Here is a 12,073-nt window from a genome sequence, read left to right as displayed (position 1 = left end):
TAGTAGCCACACACGCAGGCGACAAGCAACATGAATTCGACTGGGACAACACTACCATTATAGGACAAGCCAAACACAGAACAGCCAGGGAATTCCTAGAAGCATGGCACTCATCCACAAACTCCATCAACAAACACATCGACCTGGACCCAATACACCGGCCACTACAGCGGACAGCTGAAACGGACAACCGGAAGCGGCAGGGACAGGCCACTATAAATGCCTGAGGAAACACCACAGAAGCGCTTCACAGGAGGCTCCCAAGCACTGAGGATGTCACCTAGACAGGGGACGAAACGTTTGCAACAAAAATTTCCAGCTCGGCGAACAGAACCACAACAACGAGCACCCGAGCTACAAATCTTCACCCAAACTTTGAATATTTTCAATACATTACCAGTTGCAAACTCCTCTACTTTACTTACATCCTTGATAAAGTGTGAAAAGTAGGGAATGTTTACACAAGAAACTGAAAAAGGACCCAAAACACTTTGTCACCAATAAAGTACTTTATAACCATGGACACACTGTTGTAGGATACAGGGAAGGCAATTTTCACACAGCAAGCTCCCATAAATAGCAAATCCAATAACAAAATACAGCAGGTGCAGGAAACCTAAAATAAAAATAGAAAATGTTGGAAATACCCAGCAGGTCTGGAAACATCTACAGGCAGAGAAACAAGAGTTAACATTTCAGGCAAGGACTTTCTTCAGAACAGAAGAAAGATACAAAAATGAAGGGTTCAGAGGGAGTGAAAGTGGAAAGACTAAGGAAGGTTTGTAATATGAGACATTCCACAACTAACAAAGTGCAAATAAGGCATCGTTTAATGCTTTATCTAAAAGATGGCTCATTTGACAGTGTGGTACTTCCTCAGTACAGAGCATCTAAGAGCGTGGTACTCCCTTGACATTGACCCTCCGGACAGTGCCCACTCCCGGTCAGCTCTATCGATACTGGCTCTCTGATAATGGATGCCCCATTGAACTCATCCTGTAACACTGTGGCCCTCCCTCAGTACTGGTCCTCTGACAGTGCTGAACTCTCTTAGTGGTGCAATGCGAATGTCTGGGTTTGAGTTCACACTCATGGAGTGAATTTGGGACCCACAATCTTCTCTCTTGGGGATAAGAGTATGAGCCTCTGTCCTATTGCTGAAGAACATAAGATGTAGAAGCAGAAATAGGCCATTTGGGCCCATTGAGAGTCTGCTTTATCATTCAATGAGATCATGGCTGAGCTATTAATCCTCAATTTTACTTTCTGGCCTTTTTCCCATACCCTTTGATTCTCAGCTTTGATAATACCTATTGCTACAACAGCCATATCCTTCTGCAGTCAAGAATCCACAGCTTCACTACCCTCTCACAAAAGAAATTCTTCCTCTTCTTTGTTTTAAATGGGCACTTATCTTGAGATTATTCTCTATGAGACTCTCCCACAGGGGAAAACAACCTTTCCCCATCTATCCTGTCAAGCCCCTCAAAATGTTATGTTTTCCTATAAAGGTCTCCTCTCAGTGCTGTTCTTACCGTGGTATTAATGACAAGCTCTGTTTTGGAGTCAACATGTTTTTGTGCAGATTAATGTTAAAGTTCTCACCAATCAGAATCTACCTGCCTGGTCTAAGATTGACAGTCGCTGCTAATGATGGCCCAACCAATCAACACCCTCCTCTCATTCTGTAAATCATCTGCCTCTTTTTTTTAAGATTGGATTAGATTCCCTACAGTGTGGAAACAGCCCCTTCGGCCCAACCAGTCCACACCGACCCTCCGAAGAGTAACCCACTCTGACCCATTTCCCTCTGACCAATGCACCGAACACTATGGACAATTTAACATGGCCAGTTCACCTGACCTACACATCTTTGGACTGTGGGAGGAAACCGGAGCACCGGGAGGATACCCACAGACATGGGGAGAATGTGCAAACTCCACATAAACAGGTGCCCGTGGCTGGAATCGAACCTGGGACCCAGGCGCTGTGAGACAGCAGTGCTAACCACTGAGCCTAAGAAATTGTGCTTCAATTAAGCACAGTGAGCCTGCCGTGATTTGAACATGCAATAATCTGGAGTCCGGTTGCACCACAAGCTTTTCTCAAGTTTGCTTCTTGCCTTCTTATGCTGATGAATGTAAGACAAAAAGCTTCAATTCACAGTCTCCTTTTAGCAATGGGAAGGACAAATCTTCTCAGAACTCAAGAAGAATTAGACCAAGGACACTGACAATACTGAATTGGTTGCGAACTCTATTGCAGGAGGAAAAAAAAATTTAAAACAAAGGCAATAGCAAGGAATGAAAATTGACAGGGGCTGGGGTTGTCTTTGGAAAAACAGCAACAGAGGAGGCAGAATGTTAGCAGCAACACAGAATCAGTGCAGACTAATGAAGACTGCCACAGCAAAGATGCAAGGTTTGGACAGAGAAACGTATGAGGTTAAGAGGCAAGGTGGGGGGTTGTGGGTCGGGGGGGACAAGGGGTGAGGGAGGGGCGCAAGGAGCGAGAGGTCTGTGCTTGACGGTACAAATAACAAACACTGTCACCATAATTCACAAAAAAATTACCTACCTTCTGGATGATCTACTCAGTCTTCAACTTCCCTTAGCTTCAAATGGACATGCACTGACTGAGTTAGTCAGCTCCGCAAGAAACTCGGCAGCGGTCCAAATGGGTACGAATACATTTTGGGTGGGCTATGATTAATGGATGGGGGTTTGTGCTCATTGTCTGGTGGGTGGGTCACTGCTGGGGTTTGTCAGATCAGATGATTCAATTTCAGCTTGGTCAGTTTCACCTGGTGGATCTCTCAGTGGGACTTCATATAACATAGAAGCAATGATGGCCGCTTGCCTCCAACAGCAGTCGTAGAGATGTATAGCAGAGACAGACCCTTCAGTTCAACACATCCATGCCTCCCACATATTCTAACCTAATCTAGGCCCATTTGCCAGCACTTGGCCCATATCCCTCTAAACCCTTCCTATTCAAAGACCCATCCAGATGCCTTTTAAATGCTGTAATTGTACCAGCCTCCACCACTTCCTCTGGCAGCTCATCCCATACATGCACCACCCTGTGTGAGAAAAAGTTGCTCTTTGGTCCCTTTTATATCTTTTCCCCTCCCACCCTAAATCTATGCCCTCTAGTTCTGGACTCCCTCACCCCTCATGATTTTATAAACCTCTGTAAGGTCACCCCTCAGCTTCCGACGCTCCAGGGAAAATAGCCCCAGCCTATTCAGCCTTTCCCTATAAATCAAATCCTCCAACCCTGGCAAAATCGTTGTAAATCTTTTCTGAACCATTTCAGGTTTCACAATATCCTTCTGATAGGAAGGAGACCAGAATTTCCCACAATATTCCAAAAGTGGCCTAAACAAACACAATATTCCAAAAGCAGCCTCACCAATTTCCTGTACAGCCGCAACTTGACATCCTAACTCCGACACTCAATGCTCAAGCATAACAAATGCCTTCTTCACTATCCTGTCTCCCTGCAACTCTACTTTCAAGAAATTACGAATTTGCACTCCAAGGTCTTTTTGTTCAGTAACTCCTTAGGATCTTACCATTAAGTGTATACGTCCTGCTCAGATTAACTTTTCCAAAATTCAGCACCTCACATTTATCTATATTAAACTCCATTTGCCACTCCTCAGCCCATTGGCCCATCTGATCAAGGGCGGCACGGTGGTTAGCACTGCTGCCTCACAGCGCCAGAGACCCGGGTTCAATTCCCGCCTCAGACGACTGATTGTGTGGAGTTTGCACATTCTCCGTGTGTCTGCGTGGGTTTCCTCCCACAGTCCAAAAATGTGCAGGTTAGGTGAATTGGCCATGCTAAATTGCCCGTAGTGTTAGGTGAAGGGGGAAATGTAGGGGAATGGGTCTGGGTGGGTTGCGCTCCGGCGGGTCGGTGTGGACTTGTTGGGCCAAAGGGTCTGTTTCCACACTAAGTAAATTAAATCGAATCCCGTTGTAATATGAGGTAACCTTCCACTACATCCTCAATTTGGCATCATCTGCAAACTTACTAACTAGCTCCAGTTGGGTAGTTGTGATTAAGGGAGGTAGCAGAGGTTGGTTTATGGCCCTTTAGCCCGAGTGGTCACTGGGTCCGATGGAGTCCTTGTACTTGCCACGTACGAGACCTTTCATGCTCCAGTTGCTTGTGTGAAAGTGAGACAGAAGTTACAACCAAAGTGACAGATAAATGTTGAAATCATGCAAAAATAAGTTAAAAATCTGCAAAATAATTCTTGACGAGGTTCAGTAATTAGAGGCCATTTACAAAGGAGTAGCTGAATAAAAAGGATTGACAATGGATATAAACAGCAACAGACTGCAATCACACAAAAAAACACCTTGCAGTAGCAGGTCATATTTGATAGCAATGAACGACTGGATGCAGTTGATTTATTAGTTCAATAATTGACAAAATTTTGACAACCCAATCCCACCATTGAAAGAACAGCCAACTTTAATTTTACAGTCATATATTTTGTCCTCCACATTGTACATAAAGGGTCTGGATTTTAGCAAAACAAAACACTTGGCACAGTTATAAATAATGTCATACAAAAACAAAACAACATTCACAATTTGCAGGATATAGTGTCGCCCAAGTATTACTGAAATGTAAAACTCTTACTAATTGCGAGTACGAAACTCCAATACACACACAACTAAAAAAAAAACTGGCCTGAGTAGGGACTGTAGAATTTAGAGTGAGGGTGAATATAACAGGTTATTCAAAAGTCAAAGTACAAAGAAAAAATAATTCAGATAAATGCCAGTGTTTTAAACTTTAGAAGGGGGTGAAACTCTTCTCTGGAGCTGGCAGAATTGAAATCAGTAGCAACTCATCCTGGACTATTTTTAATCCTTGCTTGGTCCTCATTCTCATTGCAGCTAGTCAAACAGAGTGTCAGATGGACTCCCACACGTTGCAGTCCTGTTTCTCAAAGAGCTTAGACAATGCCATATTATATTCCATGTGAAGACAAACCTGCAATATGCTCCAATTAATGACAAAGAGAAAGTAGTCTCGCTTTTTTAAAAAACCTGATAAACATTCAAGTTGACTAATATTACAATACTGCAAGTCTTGATATCTGGTACATTGCTTACAAACTATGTGTGGGCTCCACTACGAAATAAACAGCTACTGAAAGTTCTTGGACTTTGCAAACACAGGACACTGACTATTTACAAATTGACTGATCTTCCCACAAAGGGGAAGATGGTGAAATAACACTTAATTGTTAACTGTTGCAATGTTTTATGTCCTACAATCGAGGGAGCTGCCATTTCCTTTTCGTTATTTTTGCAAAGCATCCGACATGCAGTGAATTCAATGGTTGATTAGTTCTGAACAGCAGCAGCAGCACCACCAGAAGCAAATGAACTACATTCCTACACTTCATTTTTTTTTCTCATGGAGTTGAAAGTTAAGCTCATAGCTCCAAACTAACACTGACAAAATTACACACGATAAAACTAGTTGATAAATAATTTATATACAGATACAACCGATCTTTACACTGGCTCCAGGAGCTAATTTAATTTGCATTTTGCACAGGTTTCTTGAGCTTGTTACTTGACTAAACTTTCAACTGTCTGTATAAACATGAGTATGCAGAAAGCAGTGGATGGACAATTGTGACTAAATGCAAAAAGTTATAAAAATGCATTGCAATTCTTCTCCACGATGTGGTTTTTCACTCCAGTCGCCTTCTCTGCCTGAGCCAATCATCCTGAACTGTTCAGGCAGCAAGGCTGATAAAAAAATCTATCTCGCTCCATGGCTGGCACAGCAGATTCCATGACCACCCTGCAGAAGATGCTTTCCAAGTGGAGAGATGGATGATGCAAATTTTTCCTCTTGCCCTCAGTCTCAAACCCCATCAAAACAGACATTTCTGACACTCATTGCTGAGCAGCCTGCTTTAGAATTGAGCAAACTCAACTAATTAAAGACCACGAGAGTGAGACTGACAGCACTGAGCTGCATGCTCATGACTTTCTTGTCAATGATTATTAACATCTAGTTGTCCAGAAATGCCAAATGGACAGTGACGCATTCCTTAAAATCATGATTAAAAGATAGAAAGTATTTTGTTAAGTGAACAGCTGATACACACAGATTTTAGATGTTACCTCCGCACATAACCTTGACTAATCGATTTCTGGCATTTTGCAGTGCAACTGAAAGTACCATGTAAATAGTATTGAATGCATAACAAGCAGCACAATCACACAGATGCGTTTCTACACGTTCCTGATGAATACGACAAATTTTGAATTCAGCTTCTTGAGCAAATGGAACAGAATTGGGGTTCCAGAATTCATACTTGATTGCTCCTCTGACATTGCAACCAGAGCACACAATGTTATGTTAAAAGCGAATTCCTGTGAAAAGCAGTCTGTATTTCTTTTGAATAAGGAGTCCCTTTCAGCCATCCACTTCTACCACAGTTTGATCCCAACAGGGAGAAGAAACAGGCAGCAAAACTGTCCCTGTTTAATATTTGGATGTGACGGATCATGATGTAAGGACCACAGGTTGTCACCTCCCACTCAGCAACATATTGTTTTGTTGATTTCAGAGAAGGAAATGAAGGAAATGTGTCAGGCACCAGTTCGAAGGGTGATGGTGAATTGATCCAGCCTATGGGTATGGGACCCACTACACCAGCTGATAACCGCTCCCTGATGTCTGGTCATAGTCTATTGTATACTGATGTGTCCAGTCCACCATCACAGGGCGAAAGAGGCCAAAACATCTAAATTCAAAGAAGTCTATGATATTCCTAATGCAACCATGGCTGATGGAGCAAAGAAACAGGAAAAAAAAGTCAATCATCTGAATGCATTCAAGTTACTATGATTTATGACAGATTTGTTCACAAGCCTCCTCCTTCCCCTCTTCATCTCAGCCCACTAGCATCTCTCTTTGTTTCTTTCACTTTCAAGTATTTATCCAGTTTCCTCTTAAACGTACTGACATGATTTACCTGAACCACTCCCTGTGGGAGCAAACTTCACATTCTTTGAATAAAGAGGCTTCTCCTGAATTTCCAAGTGATTTATTAGTGACTGTCTTTTATTGATGGTCCCGAACTTTTAAGTACTTCCACAAGTGGAAATGTCTTCCCCATTAACTCTTCCATAACTTAAAGGAGTGCATTTTTCTTTTTTTCTCGATTCCCAGACTGTTCAGCCTTTAAGTGTGATTATCTCCCAGGAACAAGAGTGGGAAATTATTTAAAACATCGATTTGAAAAGGTGCACAAACTAAAAGTAAGACCTGTAACTGACTACTTTATTCACTGAATAGCTATTGGAATCTCAGTTCAATACATCCGAAATGCAGTGTTAGTATTCACACAGTTACTCACTTGAAGGGACTTTCAATAGTGGTTGTTGTAACTTTAAAGTGCTTGTAGCGTCTTGCATTCATCCTTTCATTTGTAGTTATTCCAAGGCAAGCAATCTTCAAATCAAAAATAAATCAATTAACATTACAAAAAAAAGAGGTGACTGCTCTCGAGTTTAACTAAAATGCCTGCATGTTTTGTGTATTAGGAACTGTTCTCAGGTGGCAGTGTTTGCTGGCACCTGTTAACTACACTTGAGCACTAATTTGGGAATGCATGTGCAGACAGTTAGAGTTAAAATACATCACCACATACCATTTCTGCATGATCTCAAAGGCAAATGCAGCACTGCCTAGGGAAGTGCACATGCTATAAAATGGTGTAAGAGTAGGGAAGGCTAATTGCAACGGTCACAAGGTTCAGGTGAGAGCACATCTGGAGTTTTGGTTCCCTTATTTCAGGAAAGATACCATTTCCTTGCAGGCAGGTCAGGGTAGGTTCACTGGGATGTTTTCTGGTACACTGGGATTGGCTCATGAGCAAAAGCTAAACAGGTTAGGACTCTACTCAATGGAGTTTAGAAGAATGAAAGGTGATTTCATTGAAATATACAGGATTCTTAACGGGCTTGACAAGGTAAATGCTGAGAGGGAATTTCTTCTCATGGGAGAATCTAAGAACAGAGTCTCAGAGTGAAGCAGCACCAATTTAAAACTGAGATGAGGAAGAATTTCTTCTCTCAAAGAAATCAGTCTTTGGAAATCTTTGCCGCAGAGAACTGTGGGGGCAGAGATCTTGTTTATAGTTAAGGCCAAGAGAGATAGATTCTTGGTCATTCGGGAAATCGAGAGTTATGGGGAAAATGCAGGAAAGTAGGATGAGGAGTGTCAGGTCAGCCATGACCCTATCCTAATTCTGGTCATATGAGTTCTGTGGTAATGCAGGACAGTCAGATTGGGAATCCCCCAGAGTAAAGAAGGCCCAGGAGGGGCGGGGATGGTGGAGGGCGGGTGAAGAGGCAGGATGTCAGGAAGAGCTCAGGATCAGAGACGTGCTGTTCCCCCTCCTCCTGCATTTGCCCCCATTCTCCTGGTTCTCTACCAGGTCTAGGTGCCACACTCTCCTCCCAGGTAGTGAGCTCCTTGAAATCGTTTGTATGTGCACATGGTTTAAAACTGTGCATAGCATGCACTGGAATCAGCAAATGCAGCTTTCTCAGCCCTTACATTTTAAATAATGTAACAAGTTACATTTACACAGAGCTTTTAACAGTAAGACATGGCAAAGGATAGATAGATTTTTGACAGACAAGGGAGTCAAAGATTATGGCACACAGACAGGAAAGTGTAGCCGAGACCAAAACCAGATCAGCGATTATCTTATTGAATAGTGTAGGAGGCTTAATGGGCCAAATGCACTATTCCTGTTCATAATTCCAATCAACCTGTTTTGGAGTAATTCATTTGGATTTAGAGTTGTGGTTCTCAACAGCTGAAGGGAGTTTCTTGCAATGTACTGAATAATGTTACCGCAATTGAATTTGGCATGATAAAACCTTGCCTAGACAAGATTTTAAATGTGAGTCTTGAGGAAACTTTGACTTTATAAAAAGAATGCTTTATATCCATGAAGGAGTGACCCATCATTATTTTTGTCAGAAACAGAATGTGTACGGGTACAGCTACGTTCTGCCTGCAAAAAAGACCCTGAACTTCCAGTTGCCTACCACTTTAACACCCCACCCTGTTCCCTGGCCAACATCTCTGTCTCAGGCTTGCTGCAGTGTTCCAGAGAAGCTCAGCACAATAATAATGAACAGCACATCATTTTCCACTTGGTGACCCCTCCAGACTTAATATCAAGTTCAATAACTTTATGGTCAGAACTACCCATCCCTAGCCCCCAACCCCATAAACCAGATCTTGTTATTACAGAGTCTGCCATCACACATTACCCATTGTTAGCCACGAACAGTCTACATTAACAGTTAGCCACTCCTTTGTCTGTCCAACTGCCTTCTCTCTCTTTGGGGTCTATCCTCACCTATCATTTCCTCCTTACCTCCTCCCACTACCCTATGTTCCGCATATTAACTGACATTTTTGCCATCAGTTTTGAGGAAGGGTCACTGTACCCAAAACATTAACTCTGATGTTTCTTCACAAATGCTGCCAGATCTGCTAAGCTTTTGCTGCAATTACTGTTTTTGTTTCTGACTAACAGCATCCGCGGTTCTTTTGGTTTTGTTTTGTAAGGTCTTAGAGACTTGGAATTCCAGAATCTCTAGAACGCAAAAAGAGAGCATTTGGCCCACTCAACCTGCACCGACCCTCAAAGAGGCTCCCAACCAAACCCAGCCCCCTACCCGACACTCATAACCTCACATTTACCATGGCTAACCCACCTGGCCTGCACATCTTTGGGAGGAAACTGAAGCATCCGGAGGAAACCTACACAAGACACGGAGAGAACGTGCAAACTCCATACAGACAGTCACCTGAAGGTGGAATCGAACCCAGCTCCCTGGTGCTGTGAGGCAGCGGTGCTAACCACGGAGCTGCTGTGCTGCCCTTATCTGGGAGCTAGCACAAAATTATTCATGTTACTAAACCTCACAATTCTTAAAAATTCACTAATGGGATATAGGCATCAATGTCAGTTATTCCACATTTCCAGTTGCCTCTTCAGAAGGTGTTTAGAACTTGCTTTCTTGAACCGTGGCAGCTTGTGTGGTGAGTGCTCCGGAAGATTAGAGTGCCAGGATTTTAACCCAGTGATGGGGACCGAACAGTCTATGTTTGCCTTGTTGAGAATTGCCTTGTGCAGATGTGGGAAGAATATCAGTGGCAGGGAGAACACTGAAGAGTTAACAGAGCTATTGGAAACAATGCCCAAAAGTCAGAAAGTGGCAAAGTTCAATGGCTGTAATCTTAAATTATCTGAAATTTGGGAAAGGAACAAAAAACAGACTTTCCTGCTTACCTGGTACATCTGACACATGAGTAACACAGCAACCCACAAGAAGTGGAAGAGACTGTTCAGAAACATCCAGAAAACCCACGGAGAGCAGCTTGCAATTTCCGTGATGTAAGTCCAGAATCCATCTTTTGGATAGTTAGTCTCACAGTGGATGCTCCAATCTAAAAGAAAAAGATAACTAACTACAAGAATCTTATAAAAATGACAGGAAGCAACACACATTCGAGTTAGTATGTTTTACTTACATAAAAAACAGCCATAAATCATCCAAATGATCATGCCTAATAAGAAGAACAGGTATCCAATGAAATATCTGTGGTTCCCTGCTCCTGGAATAGACAGAAAACATTCACTTGTAAATCCAGCCAAAAGACAATCTTTAGGAATTGCTGTTTCATTAAGCAAATGATAAAAATTAAAACACTGCCATTATTAAAAATAGAAAAATCAAAAAAGTAGCATCATTATTCACAAATGTGGTCATTGCCAGTAAGGCTGATGTGTATTCTCTACCCTGAGCTGTCTTTGAGAATATGCTAATGGACTATTTTCTTGAATAGCTTTAGTATTGTTGCCACAGTGTTTAAGTTACATTCTGCAGCAGTTTAAAACACCAAACAGGTTTACTTCACTATTTCAAAGGGCAGTTAAGATGCTGAGAGTCTGGAGTCACACATGGGCCAGACCAGTTAAGGACATCAGATTTTCTTACTTAAAGAATAAGCGAACAAGTTGGGCTTTCACAGTATTCTGCTAGATTCATGAAAGTTGTTTGTTATCCAAGATTAATATCTAACTATCTGAATTTAAGTTCACAAATTGTCAATTTTGGTTCTGAAGTTTCATCTTTTGTTGTGGTTCTGTTGGCCGAGCTGGGAATTTGTGTTGCAGACGTTTCGTCCCCTGTCGAGGTGACATTCTCAGTGCTTGGGAGCCTCCTGTGAAGCGCTTCTGTGATCTTTCCTCCGGCATTTATAGTGGTTTGTCTCTGCCGCTTCCGGTTGTCAGTTCCAGCTGTCCGCTGCAGTGGCCGGTATATTCCACCAATCAGGAATGGACCCGGACCATAGAACAGGCCGTCACCACAGGACAGAACAGGATCACATACCGCAAAAAAACGGCACTAAAAGAAAAAATAGCCAAACTAACACACAACAGAGAGAACACCACAACACACACCTGGGTTAGAAACCTCTCCCACAGACAGCTCACAGACACGGAAGGAACAATACTGGCCAAGGGACTCAACTACAACTACAGGGACGCCAAGACAGCAGACTTCCTAGCAGCACTAGAATGCACACTCAGGAACAACGGACAGACAGAAGAGACACAACAAACAGTGAGACAAAGTATCGTACCCCTGATAACAAAGAAAAGACAAACACATAACCTCAACACCAAGGAGAGGGAAGCACTAAAAGCACTAAGAAACAATGAGAACATAATCATACTACCAGTAGACAAAGGCAGAATGACGGTCATCCTGGACAAAGCACAACACATCCAAAAAGCACAACTACTTGCAGATACCAACACCTACCAAAAGAGGGAGTTTGACCCCCCCGCACAGCTCACCAATAGGATAAACAACACACTGAGGAACCTACAAAAAAAAGGCCAGATAACCAGGTCTGACCTACAAAGAATGAAACCTGAAAGCAACAACACCCCCAGATTCTATGGACTACCTAAAGTGCACAAACC

General features: G+C 42.5%; 1 protein-coding gene across 1 annotated transcript in view; it reads right to left on the bottom strand.

The window, feature by feature from the left end:
• Window positions 1-4,336: 4,336 nt before the first annotated feature.
• zdhhc17 (zinc finger DHHC-type palmitoyltransferase 17) overlaps window positions 4,337-12,073 on the bottom strand; it is a 128,338-nt gene continuing 120,601 nt past the window's right edge. Inside the window, exons 15-18 of the mRNA XM_043708813.1 lie at window positions 10,612-10,695; window positions 10,370-10,527; window positions 7,409-7,503; window positions 4,337-6,835 (exon numbers count right to left, since the gene is read on the bottom strand). Of these exons, the coding sequence (XP_043564748.1) occupies window positions 6,697-6,835; window positions 7,409-7,503; window positions 10,370-10,527; window positions 10,612-10,695 (476 nt within the window). The 3' untranslated portion in view covers window positions 4,337-6,696. The remainder of the gene's footprint in view (window positions 6,836-7,408; window positions 7,504-10,369; window positions 10,528-10,611; window positions 10,696-12,073) is intronic.

The sequence above is a fragment of the Chiloscyllium plagiosum genome, chromosome 19 (assembly GCF_004010195.1).
Source record: "Chiloscyllium plagiosum isolate BGI_BamShark_2017 chromosome 19, ASM401019v2, whole genome shotgun sequence".
Classification (NCBI taxonomy): Eukaryota; Metazoa; Chordata; class Chondrichthyes; order Orectolobiformes; family Hemiscylliidae; genus Chiloscyllium; species Chiloscyllium plagiosum.
This window is presented reverse-complemented; position numbering and strand designations above follow the sequence as displayed.